General features: G+C 42.5%; 1 protein-coding gene across 10 annotated transcripts in view; it reads right to left on the reverse strand.

Annotated features, from left to right (window-relative positions):
- Positions 1-973: 973 nt before the first annotated feature.
- LOC139267156 (serine-rich adhesin for platelets-like) overlaps positions 974-26824 on the reverse strand; it is a 42106-nt gene continuing 16255 nt past the window's right edge. For 3 of the 10 annotated variants that reach the window (XM_070885032.1, XM_070885029.1, XM_070885030.1), the window contains exons 2-4: positions 12306-18462; positions 4215-4319; positions 974-3098 (exon numbers count right to left, since the gene is read on the reverse strand). In XM_070885032.1, the coding sequence (XP_070741133.1) occupies positions 2980-3098; positions 4215-4319; positions 12306-18423 (6342 nt within the window). In that variant the 5' untranslated portion in view covers positions 18424-18462 and the 3' untranslated portion in view covers positions 974-2979. Of the gene's footprint in view, positions 3099-3130; positions 4320-4515; positions 5852-7496; positions 8088-12305; positions 18463-24165; positions 24249-26824 lie in introns of those variants that run through there. The other 7 variants (XM_070885026.1, XM_070885027.1, XM_070885031.1 and 4 more) reach the window with 6 other exon arrangements.

The raw sequence follows: 26824 nt of genomic DNA on the forward strand, positions 1-26824 counted from the left end.
ATTACAAGTTAAATTGAGTGTGGATCACAGGTAAAATAATTATATAATAGTCACTGGCTATTGTAAAATCCCAGTTCATGCACTCAGAACATTAAATTCAAATTCCAATTATGCTTTCCACATGTTTTCCTGAAGCGGTTTGCTTTTTAAAAATATTTTTTCAATATAAACATATTTTCTTGTGTAAATTGAATCAATTTGCAACCTTATGGCAGAAATGAAATTCAGGATGTATGCATGCTAGCCTAGATTTCGAGGTATGCATAATGGCCAGGATTTTGCGGTCATCACTGAACAAACGGTGCTAGTCATTCACTAGACATACCCACAAGCTTTCTGTGGGCTTTTGCACTGTGACTTGTGGTAATTAGAGAAACATTGCGGCACCCTCTGCAAGAGATCAGGGATTTGTGTGAAAGCAACGGTGTGTCTCCTTAACCAATCAGATTGAAGAATCCTTACTGAATCATGCAGGGCTGGAAATTCCCCTTTGCTCCGATTGAGGGCAGTAACCTTCCGGGACATCCTGCACCCAGCCTAGAGGTCCCGCCCCCGAATTGGGCCGTGTACCCCTCAAAGGAAGCGGAGCGCTGTCAATTAAAGGGGAGGGCCACTGCGCACTCTGCAGACCCTTTGGTGGCCACCCAAAGCGGAGTGCCGGGCTGCACTATGGCGGCCCAGTCGATGCAAAGCCGCCATTGTCGGGCTGACTCAAGAGTCGGACGACAAATAAAAATGGCGGCCCGGAGTGGGAAAGTCCTCCCCTTTAAGGGGTGCACCGGCGGCGGCAATTTTCCCCGCGGGGTGCAGAGGGGTTGGCGTAGGGTCAGCACACACGCCGATGACGTAATCGCCATTTGCGTGCCAGCCCGAGGCGCTAATCACAATGCTGCCAGGACAGCACGCGCCCCCCCCACCCCCCAAACCTCTGTGACAATTTCCCCGAAGGGCGTGGATCCCCCCTCCCCGGGATAAAACGCCATTGCACCCCATTAGCGACCCTGGAGGCGCTAACAGGACTATAAAAGGGGGTAATTTTGGCCTCGCAGAGTCTAAACCAGGAAGTGCAAGTTAGAATATTTAATTTAATGCCAAATTATGTACAGAAAGAGAAATAAAGAGAGGGAAAGAAAGATGGGACTAAGAGAGAAAGATAAAAGAGACAGGAAGAAAATGTAAAGACACTTTTAAAAATTATTTTAAATAATAAAAATGTGCAGGAATGAGACTCCACACTTTTAAAAGTAAATTTTCAGTCACAGAGAGAGTGTTTGGCAGTAATGAATACTTATCACAACGTTAAAGTTCACTTACAAGCCCTGATGTTTTCTGGCGTTTTTAGTGGGTATCTATCACGTAAGTACCACAAATGCACGGCCTTCCATGTATTTGAATGCTGAGTCTCTAAGCGAGATACTGTAATAGAGAAGCTTCGGGAGGAGCAGGGCATTTCAGACACTAATTTCCTGATTTCCGTGTTTAACTACGCATATGCGGAAGCCGTAAATTGCAGTCCGATTTACTCCCTAATAATGGTGAGCGCCGATAGCCTCACCATTATTTTCACAGCAAAATCTGGGCCATTATTCTTTTTTTAATCTTGCTAGTAATTGCTAAGCACTAAGTTTTGTGTTCTGCTAAAATTATCATCGATATATGCATAATGCACACATTGTCATTCATTACTGCCCAACTTAAATGTATTTATTTTCTAGACTATTATAGTTATTTTAATACCTACAAACCAATCAAACAGCACTACAAAAATAATTAAAAATATCTGAAGAGCCATCCTGAAAAAACATTTTAGAAGAATGGTCTATTTCTTTATTTCAGATTTTCTTCCCTAACCTCCTCAAGAACCTGATCTCTGCCATACAGTATTCTCCGCCTGGGCAAAGTTAGGTAGTATGGGCCACAGACTTCTCCATGAACAGTATCAAAACTGGTTTGTGATTGGCTGTTAAAGAGTAACATTTGCCAAAAGCTAGGAGATCACTTTTTTTTTTCTTCACTTTAGTTGTATATTGTGATTCTGTCCCTAGCGAATCTGAAAAAAATCTCATACTCTCAGTAGTGGTAGATGGATTGATGTAACAATCAACCTCAGGTATCTCATCTGCATTAGGAAGCAAATATTCTGCTGTCTGTGATACAGGTGCAGTGTCGAGAATCCGGAACCTTTGGGACCTAGGCCGTCTGGATTCTGGGGTTTCGATCGTCTTTCTGACATCACGAATCTGGAAACACCCGAGCCCAGGTTCAGGTATTTCCAGATTTCGGAACGCCAGAAAGGGGAGAAGATGTTCGGGTCGCCGGCTCTATCAATTAGGTCGTCAGGCGGGGCCCCCCTCCAAGGAGGTGTTCGGGCAGGCCCCGCCGTGGTGGAGCTGTTCGGGCAGGCCCCGCTGCCAAGAAGGTGTTCGGGCGGGCGCCGCTGTGGGAGCTGTTCGGGCGGGGCCCCGCCGTGGAGGAGATGTTCGGTCGGGCCCCGCCATGGAGGTGTTCGGGTGGGCCCCGCTGTGGAGGTGTTCGGGCGGGGCCCCACCAAAGAGGAGGTGTTCGGGCGGGAACCCGGCATTAAGGAGCTGTTCGGCTGGGCCCCACTGTGGTGGAGCTGTTCGGGGGCGAGGAGGCCTCGAGGTAAGGACAGCGACGGCGAGCAGGGCAAGACAAGGACGGTGAGGCGAGGCCCGAGGTCGGGCAACAGTGGGACCCTAAGGTCGGCAGGGTCGGTGGGTCCAGATTTCGGAACATTTTACGAATTCCGGACGACCCGGCCTCCGATCGTTCCGGAGTCCAGATTCCGGATTCCGGATTTTCGACACTGCACCTGTACTACATTACCATAAACATACAAATAGGAAAGAAGTATGATTAACAATAATTTTTAAATTTTGATATAACACAAAATTAACAAAACATATTTACATCACTCAGTGCCCAAACACTCAGATAGTTCCAAACAACATATTAATTTCATCTTAAATATGGATGTAGATGTTTGGCTTTGATCCTTTTAGACAAACCGATCCTTATGGGACCAGAACAAGTTTTAAGAGGTTCAATTCTCTGCAATCCACTTGACAAATAAGGTCCTGAATATGAAACAAAAGGAATGTAGTCATAATTCTTCCAGGAAAGAATGTAAGATTCTGTATAATATACACTAAATATCTATTTTTTTTAATGTTCCATTGCCCAATCATTGGTAAGATTACATTTAGCAACCAATTTGCAGACAAAGAAACTTGAGCCTAAATAATGTAAATATTCACCAAACATTAATCAGCCATGTGACACAATAGGGGAGAAATTCATCATCGTTTTGCTCAATTTTTAGGGTGCAAATTGAAGAATTTCAGGTTGTGGTGTCCCACATCCAATCTCCCCCGGAAGTGATCCAGCCGTCAATTTGGAAGCTGGTGACTTTTAGGTATCTTGGGTGCCTGCCTGAAACAGTGGTTAGGCACCTTACATATGTACCTCGGGATCCAAATATTGGTTGCAGGACCCCGATTGAAACTCATGAACAAATGGGTGGAGCCTGCACCGTGCAAGCTCCATTTACTTGTATAAGGTCTTGAGTGACCGAACCAGCATTCTGTGTAGTCAGCAGTCCTTAAAAGAACTGCTGCCAGCTGCTCAAGAAATGGGCATAAAACTTTTACAAAGTTTAATATCTGTGGAGCCAGGAAGAGCAGGAGTGATTTTCCTGCTTCCACAAAATACTGGCCCCAATATTAATGGGGAGGTGGGGAGGGGCCCGGTGGTGGGAGAAGAGCCCAGCAAGGCTGGGGACGTGCAGGTCATGCTGATCATAATGGCCAGACTTCATTTAAAAAATCACTGCAGATTCCCGTCTAACAGCTGGTCAGATTAACAGCCTGGCCAGCAGGTGGGAGCAGAAATTAGCGACAAGTGGTTGCAGCCAGGGATCCTGGGGAAAAGCTCAAGTCAACTAAAAAAACTCTAAACCACTGTTATACTCCTACCAAGTGATTGAGACCATCACTTGCAAGCACCTGGAGGGGTAGTTCTCTCCTGAGAAGGAAAAGGGGCATTCATCAACCTTATGGGAACTGCAAGAAAAAGATTGCATTTCAATTTAATAGACAACTAATAGTTCTAAATGTATATAAAGGGAAATTAGTCATCAGGCTTCATTGTTGTATAAGGACATGTGTTGTAGTATTAATAATGCTAATTGTTACCTGTTTTACTCTGTATACTATCAGCCACAGTTTTTTCATAGTTTATCTGGAAATTAAATGCTGATGACCAGGTTTTAGCTTCCCTGGACTCCTGGCTATCCTGTTCTGTTAAAATGACAAAGCATGCTTCTCATTAAAACAACAATGAAAAGAAAACAAATTATTTTGTTTCATTAATTTTCTCTGTGAGCTCCATAATTGTTCAAATTAATTGTATAATATTGTTACAAAAGATGCATTACTAAGCTTCACTTCAGGAAAAGTATTCCAATTTTAGTCTCTCAACAGAAAACACCTTGAGGGAAATGTTTAAAAATGTCAAAAGGAAATAGAATCACCTCATTGATATGGATTTCGATCGAGAGTCAGCAGCACCAAATAGAGAACTTGATTTGCTTTTGTAATCTACTTCAACCCTATTGCAGACCTCCACAGAGATTGCCAATGATTTTAGCTATAAACGGACTAAAGGGGCCAGATTAAGTCTGCCCCAAAATATCTACTGGGTAAACAGAACAGGAACAGTTATATATGAGAACTCAGTTTCAAGAATACAGCTGAATGGCTTTTAGCAGAATAACAGAAGGAAAGCATAGAGGAAATAGTTCCTTCAGGAGCGATACACGGGGGAGGAATTTTAACCCCCAGAACAGGTGGAAGATTCAAATATTTGATTTTCAGAGCAGAAACAGAACTCGGCTCCAACATGCCCATTTCCGGGTTTAACAAAGGTTCAGTTTCCTTGACCTCTCAGAAGAGCAGTGTTTCTGCAGGCTGAGGTTGTCACATCAGGTGGAGGCAGACATCTGCAGCCTCCTAGAGTAACACCTGCTCCCTACTGGACATGGTGGTCATGCATTAGCAGGGTGCTATTAGAGACATAACCAGGAGCTCCCAGTCGGTTGCACATAAATGCATAAGGCAGGTCACTGATGATTTGTTTGCCAGGGCTGACAATTATGTAAATTTCTCATGATGACAATAGCCAGAGTGAACATGCTCTTGGATTTGCATCTTTGGTCAGATTTCCACAGGTACAAGGTGCCATCAACAGCACAAACATGGCAATCCGAGCACTGCCACAGCAACCAAGAGTTTTCATAAACTGCAAGGGATATTTGTCCATTCATGCGTCGCTGGTGTGCAACCACAAGAAGAGGTACATGGAGGTCTGTGCTGGATGCTTTGGGAGCTGTCATGATGTAGTCATTCTGTGGCAGTCCAACATACCAGACCTTTTTGTTCCAAGAAGCAAACTTAAGGGCTGTCTCTTGGGGACAAGGGATATCTCCTTCAAACTTCCCTCATCACACCTGTGAGGAACCCTACCAATCAGGCACAGGTTACAATGAGAGCCACAAGACCACTAGGTGTGTCACTGAGCAAGCCATTGGAATGTTGAAGATGCGCTCCAGGTGCCTCGATAGATCTGGAGGCACCCTTCAATACTCACCAGCGAGGGTGTCCAGAGTAATAATGGTGTGCTGTGTCCTGCACAACATTGCACAGCAGAGAGGATTGCAGGTGGAGGATGACGAAGGGACTCATCAATCATCTTCAGATGAGAACATAGGAGGAAGAGGAAGATGGGGCACTCATTGCCAGATTATCTGCTTACATTGCTGCCCTGGATTCACCTTTTGCAAAACATAAGAAATGAAATCCTGAAGTCTGCTCCAATCACCTGGACCAACCTTGGCTGGGGAGTCTAGAACCAGGGGTCACAAGCTCAGAATAAGGGGTCGCCCATTTAGAATTGAGATGAGGAGAAATTTCTTCACTCAGGGGGATGTGAATCTTTGGAATTCTCTACCCAAGAGGGCTGTGAACCTCAGTCACTGAGTATATTAAAGATAGAGATCGATAGATTTTTGGATATTAAGGGAATCAAGGGATATGGTGATAGTGCAGGCAAGCAAAGTTGAGGTAGAAGATCAGCCATGATCTCATTGAATGGCGGAGCAGGCTCGAGGGGCCAAATGGCCTACTCCTGCTCCTATTCTTATATTCTTATGTTAAACCCCCACCTCCCTCCCTTTGCACTAAACAGTCCTTCAATCATCCACCTAATGGATACAGTCATGTATTGACATTCATCCTGAAACAAGTGAAAGGACGAGTTGACATTCAGGAGGAGCAAGATGTGGAAGTGGTGCTAATCAATAAATTTTGTGTGGAATTATAAAAAAAGGATTCTTAACAATGTAACATTTTGTCAAACACCCCTGTGCATACCCTTGGTGAATTACAATTACGGTTCCTAATGCTTCTCTGTGATGCATCTTGTGTGGCTTCAGCAGAGGTAGAGGCAGGCTGCTCAGATCCCTGCCCTGACTGCTATGCCCTCTGGGTTTCAGAGCCCCTGAGGGCCCCACCAAAGACTATTCCACCTGCATCTGTGCAGCGGCAGACTCAGCTATCAGGAGAAAAGGCAGCAGGTCGGGTACTGGCTGAAGGGCCTGGGGAGGTGGGGGTGGGGGGCAACGGGTGAGAAGTGGGAACGCTTTGATTGGAGTATCCACTTCCATGTCCCCTTTCGTCATCATCTCTCTCCTGGGCCGGCGCCACATCACTCCTACCACTCTGCTACACACCAGCTTGATGGAGATCAGTGAAGCATTGTAAAAACACAGATATCTATCATCCTGTTTAAGGTGGCAGCCAAGTTGACATCCAAAGTCTGCACGGCCGTGGTCATGCCTGTATGAACTCATTTGAGAGCCGTGCTTGAAGCTTCACGGAGGCGGCTACTCTCTCCATGGCAGACATTCTAGCAATTCCCTGTGCCACCAATCCACTAGTGATCGAATTGGACTCCTCCACCCTCTCCGCTATTGTGGAGAATGTGAGTGGCACGTCTGTCAGTACCTGGCTACGTGCCGATGAGAGGGAATCTCATAGAAACTTACAAGATTCTGATGGGATTGGACAGGTTAGATGCGGGAAGAATGTGCCCGATGATGGGGAAGTCCAGAACCAGGGGACACAGTCTTAGGATAAGGGGTAGGCCATTTAGGACTGAGATGAGGAGAAACTTCTTCACTCAGAGAGTTGTTAACCTGTGGAATTTCCTACCGCAGAGAGTTGTTGATACCAGTTCATTGGATATGTTCAAGAGGGAGTTAGATATGGCCCTAACGGCTAAAGGGATCAAGGGGTATGGAGAGAAAGCAGGAAAGGGGTACTGAGGGAATGATCAGCCATGATCTTATTGAATGGTGGTGCAGGCTCGAAGGGCTGAATGGCCTACTCCTGCACCTATTTTCTATGTTTCTATGCACCTCTAGCATTCTCCTTCTAAACGATAGCCCCAGGGTTCAGCATCTGTGTCCAGCTGAGCAGAGCTTGGAGAGGTCTGCACCCCAAACACAGACTCTCCACAGCTGTCCCTGCCACCAGTGTCTGATCATGCTCACTTGTGAGGTGTGAATCACCAATGTCTAAGTGGATCCACCGAAGTACAAGTAACTGCGCTGGTGCATGGCTGTACGTCCTGTAATGGTGTACTCTCAGATGGAATGAGGTCTTCTCCGAGGAATCGTTCTCAGGGATGTCCTGTGACACTTGCTGTCGGCCCTGGAAGACAAAAGGGATACGATTTAGTTGCGGCATAGTCACAATCTTGACGATCACCTTATTCAGTCTTTTTATAGTTCAGTCATTGATGAAATAAAGTCAGCATATGTTTGTCAGAGATAGTTGTAATTCTGTCACCAGCTATCTGAGAGCACCCGGTCTCTCCATCTCCAACTGAGAGTGGCGCAGAAATGGCACTTATCTCCAGGGCGTCTTCCTCTGCATCGTGCGCTGGACCATTTGTGGTGGCCCACCTCTAGGCCTCTCCCTCTCCCTTGTGTTTTGTGCTCTTTTCTCCTACAAGGGGAGAAAAAATAAACCGGTGAGTGATTGAAGGTGAGGTATTCAGCCGACAGATTCAGTGCATTTGGTGAGGGTGACTGTGAGATAGATGCACCGCATTGCATAAGGATTGGGGTGAGTGACAATGGTGGGTGGATAAATGGGGAGGTGATGGAGTGCACAGATAGTGGAGGGTGCTGCTGAGAGTAGAGTGAGTGTGAGGAGTGATGTGATGGAGAAACCTTTGGAAGACAGATTGAAAGGTGGGGGCTTAAAGCACAGGAATCAGCAAATGTACTCACTTTTCCTGGTCATTAAAACACTTTCTACATTGCATCCAAGACCTAAGCATCACTATCCTGATGCCCACCTCCTCAGCTACCTCCAACCATGCTTTCTTGGCAAGAGCTGCAAGTTACTTCCTCCCATTGGTGGGAAAAATTATGCCCTCCTGCTCCTGACTGCCTGCAATAGTAATCCCAGCGATGCATCATTGAATCTATATCCACCATTCATATTGAACGCCTCCAATCTCCATATGTGCACTGTCCTTTTAAATACAGCTCAGATCACATCATGCAGGTGCGCATCACACACAATGAGCAGCTTGGAAACGCGAAACCCGGGAATCCAAATTCATTGGTACAATTGAGTTGACATTACAGATTCAGACCCGCTCATTTGACTTCTGGGTTTCGCCCATGAAGCTACCTTCATATTAATATCGGGGCCATATTGTCTAGTAAACAATTCCTGTGATTCCTGAATCAGAAGTGGGTAACTTCATATTTGTGCAATTTACAAATAGGTCCGTTTGTGGATAACTCATCGTTCGAATGATGATCAACAATTTCCAACTACAGGGATTGCTCAAAAGGTTGAACTGAGCTTTGATTCAGGGTTTGAAATATAGAAACATAGAAAATAGGTGCAGGAGTAGGCCATTCAGCCCTTCGAGCCTACACCACCATTCAATAAGATCATGGCTGACCTCAGTACCCCTTTCCTGCTTTCTCTCCACACCCCTTGATCCCTTTAGCCGTAAGAGCCATATCTAACTCCCTCTTGAATATATCCAATGAACTGGCATCAACAACTCTCTGCGGCAGATAATTCCACAGGTTAACAACTCTCTGAGTGAAGAAGTTTCTCCTCATCTCAGTCCTAAATGGCTTACCTCGCATCCTTAGACTATGTCCCCTGGTTCTGGACTTCCCCAACATCAGGAACATTCTTCCTACATCTAACCTGTCCAGTCCCGTCAGAATTTTAAATGTTTCTATGAGATCCCCTCTCATCCTTCTAAATTCCAGTGAATATAGGCCCAGCCGATCCAGTCTCTCCTCATATGTCAGTCCTGCCATCCCAGGAATCAGTCTGGTGAACCTTCGCTGCACTCCCTCAATAGCAAGGTTAGGAGACCAAAACTGAACAGAATATTCCAGGTGAGGCCTCACTAAGGCCCTGTACAACTGCAGTAAGATCTCCCTACTCCTACTGCCACAGTATGTTCCCAATAGATGTTGAGCAGAAATATTTCAGAGACCAATTTGTAGAGTGCAGGATCTGCAACCAGATCCCACTCTGCTTGTTTGCAAAAGCATTTATTTCCTTTGCAAAAACAGACCAATTGGTAGAATTTTATGAACAGCAAACATCTTTCTCTGAACTATTTTCAAATCAAACTAGTTGAAATGCAGGGTCGACTTCTCTGAAATCTCTGTGCCCTATGTTCAGTCATCTTTTAAACAAGCGTTCAATATCACAGTGATGTATCAGTTGCTAAGGAAATTAAATAGAAGTGCTTTACTTTGTGTACTTCAAAACATTAATGCTACTCCAACTCCACCATTACTTTCTGAAGTTCCTGTGGAAAGCCACCTCTGGTTCTGGACCAAAAGAAGGTGGCATCAGAAGTCAGAAGGAGCTTCTGTTCTAAAGGGTCATAATGCCTCAAACTGAGAGCAGCAATGTTCAACAAATTCATGCCACCACTTTACACACACATGATAAAGGAGACCATTTTATAAAAGCGGTCACTTTTATTTTGAGTACTTTGTTGCACCCAGGGAGCTTCACTCTTAATCTGTGCAAAATGGAACATTTCAGGATGGTATCCCTCTTACTGACTTAATGGGAGTAATTTGCAATTTCTCTTTAACTGAACACCCTGTTATGGTGATGCTGTTATTTTGTCTGTCTTTGACCTTCAGAACTTTAATGGTGGCCTTTAAAAAGCATTACTTCAATAAGTGTAACACTTTTGTTGAAGTTGAAATCAGAGGCACTTCTGATGGCTACGTGAATGTCTGCACTCTTTGGGGGTGAAATTCCCCATCGCCCCGTTTGGGGACCATAACCCAGTCGGGGAGGGAATTCCTGCGCCTGGCGAGGAAGTCCTGGCCCGGTCGCGAAATTGGGTTTGCCTCACCTCACAGGAAGTGGAGCGCAACATCGCGCACTCCATTTCCTGTTGAGGTGGTATCCAGGGTGCTACTCGGGCTAGATCAGCAGTGCTACACGGCTTCTCCACATAGCGCTTATGCGTTTCAACACCCCTACCCTTCCATTAAAGGGGAGGGCCGCTGCACACTCTGCAGGGCCTCTGATGGCTTCCACTGGGCAACCAGGGCGGCGTGGTGCTTAGCCGCAGCTCGGCACACAAACGGAATGCTAGGCTGAACGATGGTGACCCAGATCATGCCACGGAAACTCAAGATGATCCGACCGGTGAGTCGGCCAAAACGAGAAAATGGCGGCGTATGGCGCAGCGCACCTCCCCTTTAACTTCCGCCCAGTGTGTGGATGTCAGCCCAGTTCGCGACCCGCGAGGCTGGCGCTGACACCGCTTGCAACATTTAATGTCATGAGCCCTCTGAAATTCAAGATTTAGCACATGCACATCTAAACTCGGAATCCTTAAGTTGTGTTCAGTCATTCACTGCTCCGATGCAGGCTGTGCTGTGGACTGCTCCTATGCTCCTATAGCTGGCAATCAGTTAAATCAGAGGAACTGACGAAAACTTGAGCTTTCCGCGTTAATATCGCTGTTAAATACCCAATGAAATGTAAGTCTTATTGGAGTTAGTGTAACTGGGGTTTTAATAGCGCGTTGACTACTAAATAACCATTCTGGCCCTGAAAAACTAATTTTTATAATTGTGGAATGTCAAATTTCTCCATGATGATAAATATTACAATTAAAAAAAACAAATGTAACGCTTGTTCATGATATTTCAGCTTCTACCTTAACCCTATGCATATGTCTCAATCATTATCTCGCTCTCTGTTACATTTTTTTTAAAGTGAGGATAAATGCTGCTTATTATTTCCTGGTTTTCTCTCTGAGAATTCTTCAATGTGACTGGCTGCTTAGACAGCTTGATGACATCACTGCTGCATTATGCTCGGAATCCCCTATTCACAGCACTACAATCAATTACAGATCAAGAAAGCTAAAGCTTTTACGATCACTGCCACATTGCCGCTGACTGCAAATTACGGGCCTATGTCTCACTCGGCCCCTAAACACACATCAGGGATGTCCCCGATTCCACAATCTGTCCCTCACAACCAAACCAGCACATCTACAGTTAAGCATGATTACTTATTCCAATGGGATTCCTGTCATGAGGGAAACACAAATGGCAACAAATAGAAACACAAACATTTGGTGATAAATTAATGGAAATCAGTGAATTGTTTTAAATGATATGAATGTGGGAGACAAGCAGATGACTGCAATTCCAATATTTAGGACCCCTCAACTAAAGTGGGTGTACATAAAGTTTCTTAACCCTATCATCCTCTCTGAGCACAGATACTTCAATTTGTCCACATCTTCAACTGTAGCAAGAAATAGTTTGGCAGTGAAATCTAGATGTATATCCCAGGCACTTAAATTGCTATTTAAAAATATCGTAACAAAAATTGGAGGCATAGAATTTGCAAACAATCCCACCCTTACATCTTTCTCCCATTTTGGGTCTAACTGTATCATACAAGAAAACAAGTAAAATGAGTAGAACAGGGTGGTACTCCCTAATCCATACTGAGATAGGATATATATTAGTCCCCTCACTATATTTAGCCTTCAGTTTTCAATTTATTTACATTCGAAAATGCAGGAATTCTTTCAGTGTTAAAAAATTCAGAGTACCAAATCTTAAACAGAGATTTGCCTTTGATTTCTTCACGTCATACTTGAATACTAGGCTATACAAACTTTCTTACCTGAGACTTCATGTGGAGTATACATTGATTCCTCCCTTTCTGTTTCTGATACATCAATTGCCATTGGTACCTCCTGCTCTCCTTTAATGACCGACACCTTCTTAGCAAACACAGGACATGTATGTTGTAAAGCATCTTGTCCTATTAAGTGGTCATGATCTTTTTGACTTAAAGCATCTTTCCCATGTGGAAGAATAGAATGCTGTAAATCATCATGCATTAGAAGCATATGTAAATTGTTCATTTTATCAAGTCTACCTGGCAATTCATTCAAATCTTTTGTGTTGTTGACAATCTCAGTTACATTTTCTTCAGACACACTGTCAGACCATTCTGATTGTCTGCTGATTTCATGAAACAGACGAAGCTCCTCTAGCACAGCATTAAACTGCTCCTTCATTTCAAAATTTGCAATATTGTTCTTTGAATGTATAAACTGTTTCTTGGATTGTCTCACATCAACATTAAGCACTGTTGATCCTGTAGCAGAATTAATTTGTTCAAGGGAATCATTTCTTTGATGACCAATTGTGCTGTCAGGTCTCTCTATTTGGTGATCTGAAGAGTCTTGTGACATTAAACAAGTAGATGTTTCATACTCACTGGATTCCTTCGTATATGAATCATACATAGTTTTTCTCTGACAAGGTAAAGGGTCTTGAGTCTTTATTGTAGTGGAAACAACTTGCTTAAGTTCCTGCTTCGGAGTAAAATTCGGTTTGAGAGGTTTCATATCTTCTTCCAAATTATGTCTACAGACAGCAGGAACATCATTTGTAAGGGACGATCCTTGAAGGATTCTTGCTGGATCTACACTCAGACCAACCGATGTACTGGCCTTTTCACTTGTCTTCTGCTTCTGTCCCTTTTGGTCCATTTCGACCAATACTGTATCTGCACAAGAAAAATGTACTAAAGACTGCAATAATTCCTCTTTCTGAGTATTGTGCAAAGATGTCAGATCATTCTGAACAGTATTAAGTATATCATATGATAATTCCTTACTTTCTTCCTTATTCTCATACCTACTGGATTCTGTGTAGACTTGCTGATGGTCCACTTTGTGTTGCTGTAATTGATCTGCTGCACTGCCCAATTTATAATTTGTAACTAAAGGCTGAGAAGTTTGAACATAGCATATATTGTTTACTTCCTTAATTCTACTTTGTAGCATGTCAGGTAATCTTAAATGAAAATATTCCTTTTTATCTTTTTCACGAACAATCACACTCTTGGTTTCTTCAGCAGAGTTATTTATGTTACTCTGATGGCCTTCCACTGAACTGGATTTAATGCTTGACATTTGAGATAACCAAACCTTGTTTGATTTAATATTATCATAAATAATCTGTTTTGTCACGCTCTCATTCTCATTATACATTTCCTTGTTGCAGCAGTTAATCTCTCCAATAAGTCTAACTGTATCTAGTTCTTCAGTATCAGTATTGAGGGTAATTTTTTCAAAATTGTCAAAAGCAGATCCATAAGATGAAATTGTTTCAGAAAAGCTGTTAATTTTTATTCCTGGCTGTTTGCTTTCTTCTTCTTTCACTAACATAATTGATTTTTTATTCCCTTCAATTTCTGATACAGTAAATGCAGCCTTTTCATTTACAGCAGCATCAGTGCTAAATGTAACAGCAACTGTTTCATTGCTATTGCATCCTTCCAGCTCTTCTTTCATTTCACAATCCTGTGGAGTATTTATAGTACTATTCAAGCCTGAACAATCTTTCAGCAAATTACAAATATTGGAACACCGTACTGTTTTATCAGTACACTTCATCTGAGCCATATGCCTATTGCTAGCCTCAAATTGAGGAGTTTCATGAAATACATTGACTAAATGTGTAGGCACATCATCACTGCCATTTATAAGACAACTAGGGTCATTCACATGTTCGGCATAATTTTCTGAAGAATCATTTACAGTAGTATCTTCAATCATCATGTTACAAGTGACTGGTGTTTGAATATTTGCATGCGTTGAAGAACAAATTGTGGTGTTTTCTTCAATATTGTTCTCAACATCTAATACAGTACTAAGCATTTTACCACCCTGATGTTCTTCCAATATTTCATTCTCATGACTAAGGGGTGAAGTACTTACAGGGCTACTCAATGCCATAGTATCTTTGCTTGAATTGCTGAAAAATGAAAATTGTGCTCGTTTATATGAATAATCAGTCTGAGATTCATGTGTATTTTCAATATCAAAGTGAGGCACTGTATGTAACATATTTACTTTTGCTGAAAGATCATTATCTGAATGTTTAATATAATTACAGCTACTTGTATATTTCTGCAGACACTCCATTTCCTTTTTGGAAATGTAATTCAATCCAGTCCTTGTATAACTCAACAAAGATGGTTTTTGTCTGCCTAAATTTTCTGGAAAAACAATCTTTGTCGCTTCTGAACTATTCTCAGCACTAAGCACAACAGTAGAAGCACAATGCTCATCCAGTAGCTTATTTTGATGATAAAGTAATATATTAGCAGTGCATGCTAATGATGCATTGTCTTTTGTCAAATTGCAAACACTAGAGAATTGTACTGTTTCATTTGCATACCTAATTTCAGTCATCTTCCCACTGTCATTCTCTAACCAAGGGACTGGATGTAACACATTGACTGCTACACTGCCCACATTACTGGTAGTGCTTTTTAGCCACTCAGGTCTGGTTAGATATTTAAATTGGCATTCTGCTTTATTTTCTGAACAATTATTTGTTCCAGTGTCTTTAGTCATATTATAGGCAACTGATGTTTGAAGACTTCCATTTTCTGAAACTCCTACTATGATCTCATTATCAGTACTATTCTCGGTAGTGCTAAGCATTTTACTGCAGTGATGTTCATTCAATACTTCTTTCCCATTATTGAAATGTGGAGCATTTTCAGGTATACTCAATGCTGAATGTTCTGTTGTTGACATGCCCAAAATGAAAGATTGTGCTAATTTGTCTGACCATTCAGATTGAGACCCACGCCTACTCTCAGTATCAAAGTGAGGAATTCCATATAATACATCTAGTCCTTTGTGACAATCACTATTTGTATGTTTCACACAGCTTGACTTACTCACATATTTCTGCTGATACACTCCTTCCCTTGCAGAAATATTATTCACTTCAATCTTTTTAGAACCTTCCAAAAATGTGTGTCTGTCTGTATTCTCTGAAAAAACAATTCTGGTCTCTTCTGTACCATTCTCAATACTAAGTACAACAGAAGTAGCTTGTTGTTCACGTAGTCCCTCGTTTTGATGACAAGGTGGCATGTTGGCAGTACAACTCAATAAGTTATCTTTTGTCAAACTGCACACTTTGTTCACACATTCAGTTTCAGACTTCTGACCTTTGTCACCATGCAACCACAGGGTTGCTTGTAATACATTGACTACTGCACAGTGAATATCACTATCGGTACTTTTGAGGTAATTAGGAGATTTAAGCTGGCATTCTGCTTCTTTTATTGAAAAATCATTTACTTCAGTGTTTTTAATCACATTACAAGCAACTGATGTTTGAATGCTTGTGTTTTCTGAAACACAAATTGTGATCTCTTTAGTACTATTCTCTGTATTATATGTGGTGCTGAGCATTCTACTAACATGATGCTCCCCCAATATTTCTGGCTTCTGACTAAGTAGTAAAGTATTTACATTGGTACTCAACTGTACTCTATCAGTCACTGAATTGCTAGAAGTGGAAAACTGCTGTAATTTATTTGTACAATCATTCTGCATCCTATATGTACTGTCGGTATCAAAGTAATGGATTATACTTTGTGTGTGAAAGTTACAATCTCTATCTTTCACATAATGAGGGCTGCTCAGATATTTCGGCTGACATTCTGCTTCATTTTCAGAAATATTTATTCCAGTTTCTTGAGGCCATTCCACAATAGAATCTGATTGTTGTCTATCTGTATTCTCTGAAATTATTTTGGTTGTCCCAGAACTGTTCTCTGCACTACTCTTAGCACTAAATGCAGAAGCAGGAATTTCTGTTGCATAACTGCTTTCATGGGAGAGCAGTGAGACATCATTGATGTTAATCAAATCCACACTATCCTGTGATGAACTGTTAAAACTGGAAGATTGTTCTATTTTGTCTGCACATTCAATTTTCAGCACATTCCCATAATGATCCTCGTAATGGGGTACGCTATCATTGTTTTTCTCAAGGAGAAAATCAGGTCTAGGTGCACACGTCAGTTCATGTTCTCCCTCATTTTCTGAGGTGCCATTCTTGTCACTGTCTACACAATAGGCATTCAAATTTTCAGATGGCTCATATATTGAAATCATCTGTGACTTTTGTTCAAATGCTTCACTAGAATCGATCAAAAGACATCTAGATCGACATTCATGGTTATTTGAATGTATTGCATCCCAAGAGGTCAAATCTACTGTTGGTACTGTTGAGAAGTCATCAGTTTCAGCATTACTATGACTACGCAAATACTGCAGTATGTCACAAACTGGCTCATCATCTTTTTCTAAATATTTTTTTTCAGTCAATGAAGTAGCTTCCAATATTTCTAATTTTATCTCTACTTGAGAACTGCCAAGGTTTTCATTTTCACTTGAACTGGTAATCTCCCTTATATGTCTGTTTTTACTGTTTGAAATTTCTGGCACTTTTTGCATCAATTCTGCTTGTTTTTCTTCTGGTAACTGCAACTGGGCTATCAAAGCTGCTTTTTCATCTTGCTTGCCATATACAGATTGGTTCTTTTTATCAGGACTTTTAGAAATGCCTTCATGAATCAGTTCTACCACTTCTTTAGAGGCATCTACGCTGTTGCATTTGACATTTAAAATTCCACTTGTTCCAATAAATTTGTTGACATACAGAGGGTTGTTTATCTTCCGTGTCTCATCAACATCTATACAAGTTCCACCACTGTTATAAATTTGGTTTATAACAGTGGATTCCTTATTAGCAGTAATATCATTATCTCCATGGTAATACATGTTGACTATTGCAGTCTTTTCATTCTCTAATATTGCATGAATCTTTTCTATGAAAAGCCCAGAGCTATTCTCAGAAGAGGTGTATTTCAAAGGTACATCTACCATTTTCTGAGTGTCCATTTCATAAGCAGTTTCATTCAAGCTAGAACTATTAAGTGAGTATGAACTTTGTACATTTACTGGTTTTATATCAATACCCATATCAACAGCAGGTGCCTCAGTCTGATTAAACGTCCTCGTGTCTTTTTGGATCTCAGTGTCCTTTATTGTAAATGGAACTACCAAAACTGCCTCTGTATGATTCACAGTTTCATTTTTAGTACTTGCAACTGATATGGAATTCAACTGTGTTTTTTGTCTGCATTCTTGTTCCTCATGTTTTATGTTGCACATTTCCCTCCTTTCATCCTGTGGTCCACATACTTTTACAGATTCAACGCATATCTCACTTGCCTCATTATCATCTGATTTAACCGATTCACAATTCAGCAAATTGTCAATCTTGTTTTCATGGCAAACAGATTTGCTGCACATGTCTTTTTGGCTTCTCTTATCTTTGGTAATAGTAATGCCACTTGAAATCATTATTTTATCCCAAATCTGTTCATGTTTCATTGTTGTACTATATGGCATTTTATTATCCTGAACATCAGTTTTATAGCCAAGCAACAGTATGTCAGTTTTAGAAGCCTTGCTCTCAGCAACACCTGGAGTTAACACACCCTGAGACCTTTTATGCTTCATTTTTTCAATGGGTTTTTCCATTTGTAAAGGGACCATTAAATCTGTTATCCCTAAATTGTGATCTTCACAATTTGTAGAATGGTTTTCAAATCCATATTCATTATTTGTATATCTCTCTGGTGCAATAGCACTACTACCGATGTTTCTTTTCTCATCTGTAGCCTTTGGCTCTGTATTTGAATCAATGAAACACCCTTTTTGTTGTGTAAATTCATTTCTATGTTTCAACAAATCCTTACTATTTGCACAGGACAGATTTTTTTCAATTGACTCTTCAATTGTATTGCAGGGACCACTAAAAAGTTTCACTCGCTTTGAAGCTGGATGTTCCATGTCATTCTCAGAAACGTTGTTTGTAGAAAATAACTGTTGTACAATAATATCCTCCATCTGAAGACCTTTCAACAGAAATTTGGGTTATGGAATAAGCTAAAACAAAAAGCAGAATGTAAAGTTTAGCATAGTCAATTTGAACTGTTTCAGTTTTTAAATATCCATACTGTTTTTTTAAAGTTTTGTAAATATCAACTAAAATAACAGTGTACAGTAAGTTACATATATAGACCCCACCACTTACACCGTCCCCGTTTATCCTGTAGACAAATGGTACCAACCATCTAGAGAAAATAGCCCAAGCCTTTTCAATCTTTCCTGATATTTGTACTCTCTCAGTTCTGGTATCATCCTTGTAAATCTTTCTGCACTTTCTCCAGTGTTCTCCATTAACGGTGAGTAGACTATTTTCTGCCTCATACTGAAGGAGGTTTGAAAGTCACAAGTTGCAAAATGTGCATATTGATTGGACAAATCAAATTGGTCAGGGTAGCCTTGAGGAGTTGTTCATAGAATGCGTAAGGGATGGGTTCCTTGAACAGTACGTAACAGAACCAACCAGGGGCAGGCTATCTTAGATCTGGTCCTGTGTAATGAGACAGGATTAATAAACAATCTCTTAGTCAAGGATCTCCTCGGAATGAGTGATCATAACATGATTGGTTTTCAAATTCAGATGGAGGGTGAGAAAGTTGGATCTCTAACCAGCGTACTAAGCTTAAACAGAGGAGACTATGAAGGTATGAGGGCAGAGTTGGGTAAAGTGGACTGGGAAAATAGATTAAAGTGTAGGATGGTTGATGAACAGTGGTGTACATTTAAGGAGATATTTCACAACTCTCAGGAAAAACATATTCCAGTGAGGAGAAAGGGTATAAGAGAAAAGATAGCCATCTATGGCTAATGAAGGAAATAAAGGATGGTATCTAAATAAAAATAAGGGCGTACAAAGTGGCCAAAACTAGTGGGAGGACAGAAGACTGAGAAGCTTTTAAAAGCCAGCAAAGAATGACTAAAAAAATGATTAAGAAAGGGAAGCTAGACTATGAAAGTAAATTAGCGCAAAATATAAAAACAGATAGCAAGAGTTTCTATAGGTATATAAAAAGGAAAAGAGTGGCTAAAGTAAATGTTGGTCCCTTAGAGGACGAGACCAGGGAACTAGTAATGGGGAACATGGAGATGGCAGAAACTCTGAACAAATATTTTGTATCAGTCTTTACAGTAGAGGACACGAACAATATTCTGACAGTGGATAGTCTAAGGGGGGGCGGGGGGTGCGGGGGGAGGAAATTAACACAATCACAAAGGAGATGGTACTCAGTAAGATAATAGGACTAAAGGCAGATAAATCCCCTGGACCTGATGGCTTGCATCCTAGGGTCTTAAGAGAAGTAGCGGCAGGGGTTGTGGATGCATTGGTTGTAATTTACCAACATTCTCTGGATTCTGGGGAGGTCCCAGCAGATTGGAAAACTGCAAATGTAGCGCCCCTATTTAAAAAAGGAGGCAGACAAAAAGCAGGAAACTATAGACCAGTTAGCCTAACGTCTGTGGTTGGGAAAATGTTGGAGTCCATTATTAAAGAAGCAGTAGCAGGACATTTGGAAAAGCAAAATTCGGTCAGGCAGAGTCAGCATGGATTTATGAAGGGGAAGTCATGTTTGACAAATTTTCTGGAGTTCTTTGAGGATGTAACGAACAGGATGGATAAAGGGGAACCAGTGGATGTGGTGTATTTGGACTTCCAGAAGGCATTTGACAAGGTGCCACATAAAAGATTACTGCACAAGATAAAAGTTCACGGGGTTGGGGATAATATATTAGCATGGATAGAGTATTGTCTAACTAACAGAAAACAGAGTCGGGATAAATAGTTCTAGAATGTTTTGAGGATGTAACGTAGGGCCCAAGTTTCCACACGATAAAAAACGGGCGCCTCTCCGAGCTGGGTGCCCATTTTTTGCGCCTAAAACGGCGCCTAAAAAAATCCTCGCAATTCTGGAGCGTTCTGCAGCTCCTTGTCTGCCTGGCGCGGCACCGAGGGGGGCGGAGCCTACACTCGCACCGATTTTGTAAGTGGGAGGGGGCGGGTACTATTTAAATTAGTTTTTTTTCCTGCCGGCAACGTTGCGCGTGCGCGTTGGAGCGTTCGCGCATACTCAGTGTGAAAAAAACATTGGCACTCGGCCATTTTTGTAGTTCTTTGTAGCTGTTTAATTTTTGAACATTTTTTTAATAAAAGCACATTAACACTTGCAGCCTTCTCACTGTCTCCTTCCCCCCTCCCCCGCGGGAACGAAATGGCTGTTCCCTTCCCCCCTCTCCCCTCCGCGGGAACGAAATGGCTGTTCCCTTCCCCCCTCTCCCCTCCGCGGGAACGAAGCGGCTGTTTAATTCCCCCCCCTCCCCTCCGCGGGAACGAAATGGCTGTTTAATTCCCCCCCTCCCCTCCGCGGGAACGAAACGGCTGTTTAATTCCCCCCCTCCCCTCCGCGGGAACGAAGCGGCTGTTCCCTTCTCCTCCCCCCCCCCCCCCCGCGGGAACGAACGCCTGCAGAATTCTCCGTGCCTGAAGCACTTTCACACAGGTAGGAAGATGGTTTATTTAATCTTTTCTTTGCTTATAAATGTTTATTCAGGTTGGATTTATTTGTATAATATTTGTAGAAGTATAAATAAGAATTTATTGTAAAATTTAATGACTTCCCTTTCCCCCCCCTCCCCCCCCCCACCTCATTCTGGACGCCTAATTTGTAACCTGCGCCTGATTTTTAATGTGTAGAACAGGTTTTTTCAGTTCAACAAAAATCTTCACTTGCTCCATTCTACTTTAGTTTGGAGTACGTTTTCACTGTGGAAACTTTGAAATCAGTCGTCAGTGGCCGGACACGCCCCCTTTTGAAGAAAAAAATTCTGTTCCAAAGTAGAACTGTTCTACCTGACTAGAACTACAAAAAAAAAAATATGGAGAATTACGATTTCTAAGATAGTCCGTTCTCCACCAGTTGCTCCTAAAAATCAGGCGCAAATCATGTGGAAACTTGGGCCCGTAGAGTGGACAAGGGAGAACCAATGGATGTGGTGTATTTGGACTTTCAAAAGTCTTTTGACAATGTCCCTCACAAGAGATTAATGTGCAAAATTAAAGCACATGGTATTGGGGGTAATGTATTGACGTGGATGAAGAACTGGTTGGCAGACAGGAAGCAGAGAGTTGGAATAAACGGGTCCTTTTCAGAACGGCAGGCAGTGATCAGTGGGGTGCCGCAGGATTCAGTGCTGGGACCCCAGCTATTTACAATATACATCAATGATTTAGATGAAGGAATTGAATGTAATATCTCCAAGTTTGCAGCTGACACTAAACTGGGTGGTGGTGTGAGCTGTGAGGAGGATGTTAAGAGGCTGCAGGGTGACTTGGATAGGTTAAGTGAATGGGCAAATGCATGGCAGATGCAGTATATTGTGGATAAATGTGCGGCTATCCACTTTGATGGCAAAAACATGAAGACAGAATATTATCTGAATGGTGACAGATTAGGAAAAGGGGAGGTGCAACGTGACCTGGGTGTCATGGTACATCAGTCATTGAAGTTTGGCATGCAGGTACAGCAGGCGGTGAAGAAGGCAAATGACATGTTGGCCTTCGTAGCTAGAGGATTTGAGTATAGGAGCAGGTAGGTCTTACTGCAGTTGCACAGAGCCTTGGTGAGGCCATACCTGGAATATTCAGTTTTGGTCTCCTAATCTCAGGAAGGACGTTCTTGCTATTGAGGGAGTACAGCGAAGGTTCACCAGATTGATTCCCGGGATGGCAGGACTGACATATGAGGAGAGATTGGATCAACTGGGCTTGTATCCACTAGAGTTTAGAAGAATGAGAGGGGATCTCATAGAAACATATAAAATTCTGACGGGATTGGACAGGTTAGAGGCAGGAAGAATGTTCCCGTTGCTGGGGATTTCCAGAACCAGTGGTCACAGTCTAAGGATAAGGGGTAAGCCATTCAGGACCGAGATGAGGAGAAACTTCTTCACTCAGAGTGGTTAACCTGTGGAATTCTCTACCGCAGAAAGTTGTTGAGGCCAGTTCGTTAGATATATTAAAAAGGGAGTTAGATATGGCCCTTACGGTCAAAGGGATCAAGGGGTATGGAGAGAAAGCAGGAAAGGGGTACTGAGGTTGAACGATCAGCCATGATCTTATTGAATGGTGGTGCAGGCTCGAAGGGCCGAATGGCCTGCTCCTGCACCTAATTTCTATGTTTCCATGTTTCATTCACTGGTTGGCAACCAATAACTAGTGAGGTGCCGCAGGGATCAGTGCTGGGACCCCAACTATTTACAATCTATATTAACGACATAGAAGAAGGGACTGAGTGTAACGTAGCCAAGTTTGCTGATGATACAAAGATGAGAGGAAAAGCAATGTGTGAGGAGGACACAAAAAATCTGCAAAAGGACATAGATAGACTAAATGAGTGGACAAAAATTTGGCAGATGGAGTATAATGTTGGAAAGGGTGAGGTAATGCACTTTGGCAGAAAAAAATCAAAGAGCAAGTTATTATTTAAATGGAGAGAGATTGCAAAGTACCGCAGTACAGCGGGACTTGGGGGTACTTGTGCATGAAACACAAAAGGATAGTATGCAGGTACAGCAAGTGATCAGGAAGGCCAATGGTATCTTGGCCTTTATTGCAAAGGGGATGGAGTATAAAAGCAGGGAAGTCTTACTACAGCTATATAAGGTATTGGTGAGGCCACAGCTGGAATACTGCAAGCAGTTTTGGTTTCCATATTTACGAAAGGATACACTTGCTTTGGAGGCAGTTCAGAGAAGGTTCACTAGGTTGATTCCAGGGATGAGGGTGTTGACTTATGAGGAAAGGTTGAGTAGGTTGGGCCTCTACTCATTGGAATTCAGAAGAATGAGAGGTGATCTTATCAAAACGTATAAGATTATGAGGGGGCTTGACAAGGTGGATGCAGAGAGGATGTTTCCACTGATGGAGGAGACTAGAACTAGAGGGCACGATCTTAGAATAAGGGGCCGCCCATTTAAAACAGAGATGAGGAAAAATTTCTTCTCTCAGAGGGTTGTAAATCTGTGGAATTCGCTGTCTCAGAGAGCTGTGGAAGCTGGGACATTGAATAAATTTTAAGACAGAAGTAGACAGTTTCTTAAACGATAAGCGGATAAGGGGTTATGGGGAGCAGGCGGGGAAGTGGAGCTGAGTCCATGATCGGATCAGCCATGATCGTATTGAATGGCGGAGCAGGCTCGAGGGGTGGTATGGTCTAATTCTGTTCCTATTTCTTATGTTTTTATATTCACCTACGACTCCCACATTTAGCAATGACTCTTTGGAAGTCTTGTTATGGGAGGTGCGGTGAAGAAGGGTAGCACTCTTTACTGCCAGGAGCAAGCTGCTGGTGCGAGTGTTTGAAATCAGTATCTAAGCTCACTATTCCCGAAGCAAAAGGTTCAGTGACAGCAGGAGTGCCAAGGTAAGGGTACACACCTTTTTACACATACTTACTCTTTGTCTATAAAAGCATCTTCAGGAAAATGATATGCAGAGAAAGCATTTATGAATTTTATACAACACAAGCTGTAAGGGCCCAATTGTAGTGGGGCACAATAATATCTTTCACATTGCAGTTCAAATGATTACTGCCAACAGAAACACCATGAAAGCTTATTTGTAAAGTCCTGCCACTGGAATATCCTTCTTATAGTGGCTCACTTGCTTAATCTTCACTGCATCAGCTACACTTGCAATGTGTTACTCACAGAACGTATTATATTATCTCTCATTGAAGGCTTTGTCTTGGAGGCGTGCGGTAAACCTTCTTCCTTTTCTCTTCCTGTAGGGTCTTCACAAGATGAGATCAGAGCAAATGTCAGCATAGATCTTAGCACATCACAGCTACCTACATTCCCCCGCTCTCTACATTAGCACAGCTACGAGAACCCAGAGAAAGCAGAGCGTGAGCCTGTAGATGTATTGTGATTCACAACTAACAAGTGGGGAGGAGTAAGTGGAGGTGGCAGGAGAGGAACAAGAAACACTTGGTCAGACCCCGAGCCTTCCAAGTATGTCTACTCCATGGGTAAAGAGTTGGTATCCTATTGAATCTACCTTCAGAAGGGAGTTAATACAGGAGCAAGTTGCAATTTTCCACATCCTATGATTCTGCTGTGAGCAGCTTTCAGCAGCTGGTGGAAAATGTGAGACACTATACCTCTGACATCACTACAGACCTGTATAAGGAATTCTAGAAATGCAATGCCAGAAAATGAGTTGCAGATTCATAACCATCTGCAGGGAGGCCTCAAAACACAAAGGAATCAAGTCCGAACAACAATCTTCCACAAATGAGGATGCTGCCTGGAATAGAGAATCTTAGCTATGAGGACAGCTTGGATAGGCTGGGTTTGTTCTCCTTGGAACAGAGGAGGCTGAGAGGAGACTTCATTGGGATATTTAAAATTTTGAGGGGGCCTGGATATAGTCGATAGCAAGGGCCTATTTCCGTTGGTGGAGGGGTCATTACGAGGGGTCATAATTTTAAAGTGGTTGGTGGAAGGTTTAGAGGTGATTTGAGGGGAAGCTTCTTCACACAGAGGGCTGTGGGGGTCTGGAACTCACTGCCTAGAAGGGTGGTAGAGGCAGAAACCCTCACCACATTTTAAAGGTGCTTGGATGGGCACTTGAAGTGTACGGACCGAGAGCTGGTAAGTGAGATTAGATTGGATAACGTCTTACTGGCTGTCGCAGATACATAGAAAACATAGAAAATAGGTGCAGGAGTTGGCCATTTGGCCCTTCGAGCCTGCACCATCATTCAATATGATCATGGCTGATCATGCAACTTCAGTACCCTATTCCTGCTTTCTCTCCATATCCCTTGATCACTTTAGCCTTCAGGGCCACATCTAACTCGCTTTTGAATATATATAACGAACTGGCCTCAACAACTTTCTGTGGTAGAGAATTCCACAGGTTCACAATTCTCTGAGTGAAGAAGTTTCTCCTCATCTCGGTCCTAAATGACTTACCCCTTATCCTTAGACTGTGACCCCTGGTTCTGGACTTCCTCAACATCGGGAACATTCTTGCTGCATTTAACCTGTCCAATCCCGTCAGAAGTTTATGTTTCTATGAGATCCTCTCTCATTCTTCTAAATTCCAGTGACTATTAGCCTAGTCGATCCAGTCTTTCTTCATATCTCAGTCCTGCCATCCCGGGAATCAGTCTGGTGAACCTTCGCTGCACTCCCGCAAGAGCAAGAATGTCCTTCCTCAGATTAGGAGACCAAAACTTACACAATATTCAAGGTGTGGCTTCACCAAGACCCTGTACAACTGCAGTAAGACCTCCCTGCTCCTATACTCAAATCCTCTCGCTATGAAGGCCAACATGCCATTTGCCTTCTTCACCGCCTGCTGTACCGGCATGCCAACTTTCAATGACTGATGTACCATGACACACAGGTCTTGTTGCACCTCCTCTTTTCCTAATCTGTCACCATTCAGATAATACGATGGTAAGTACTTCAGGGAATCAATACAGCGAGAGTGATCTCCTGGACTAGTTTTGATCGCCTGGATGAGTCGGAGAGGAATTTTCCCAGATTTTTTTGCCGCAATTGGCCTGGGTTTTTATCTGTTTTTTGCCTCTCCCAGGAGATTGCATGGCTCCAGTTGGGGTGGAGTGTAAAATGTTGCGATGCATGGGGTATCGCAGTTATGTGGGGCGGACTGGTTGAACCGGATGCTCTTTACTTTTCCACCATTGTTCATAGGTTTATATGTAACTTTCAGGGCTGCTGACTGAGAGTCGTGTGGCTCTTTGTCGGCCGGCACAGACACAATGGGCCGAAATGGCCTCCTTTTTACTGTTGATTTCTAGGTTTTTTAATTATGTGATTGCTGCTATTGAGACTTTCGCCATCCACTTACAGGAATCTGTTGGATTTGACAGACCGAGTGATTGCTTAAAATGAATAGTGAGTAAAACCTTTAGCTAGATTGGAGGCACCCTACAGAATTGTGTCATGAAGAACATGGGTCACCCAGCACTGAAGGTGTGGCAGGAAAAGGGTGCAATGAAGCAGCTTCCTTTCAAGGTTGCCACTTATCCTTTCACTGCAGCCCGGCCTCTCAAAGGATTGATGAAATGGCAGTGGACAGATACTGGCAACCATTGTGTCATTGGACATGGCTCCAGCTGTTGTAGGGATAACATATTACTAAGAGGTTCAAGGCCAGTCATTACAACAGGACCACACCTCCCAAAAGCACAATTGCTCCCCCTTTTACAAGAGCTTTTAAACATAGCATCGGTTGTTATGATTCCATTTTTAATTTCAGCCAGAATAAGGTTAACTCACCTTTTTCGCACATAATGGGGTTTACTACTCTGTTTGTCATTTTTAATTATAGGAT

Source organism: Pristiophorus japonicus, chromosome 7 (assembly GCF_044704955.1).
Source record: "Pristiophorus japonicus isolate sPriJap1 chromosome 7, sPriJap1.hap1, whole genome shotgun sequence".
Taxonomy (NCBI): Eukaryota; Metazoa; Chordata; class Chondrichthyes; family Pristiophoridae; genus Pristiophorus; species Pristiophorus japonicus.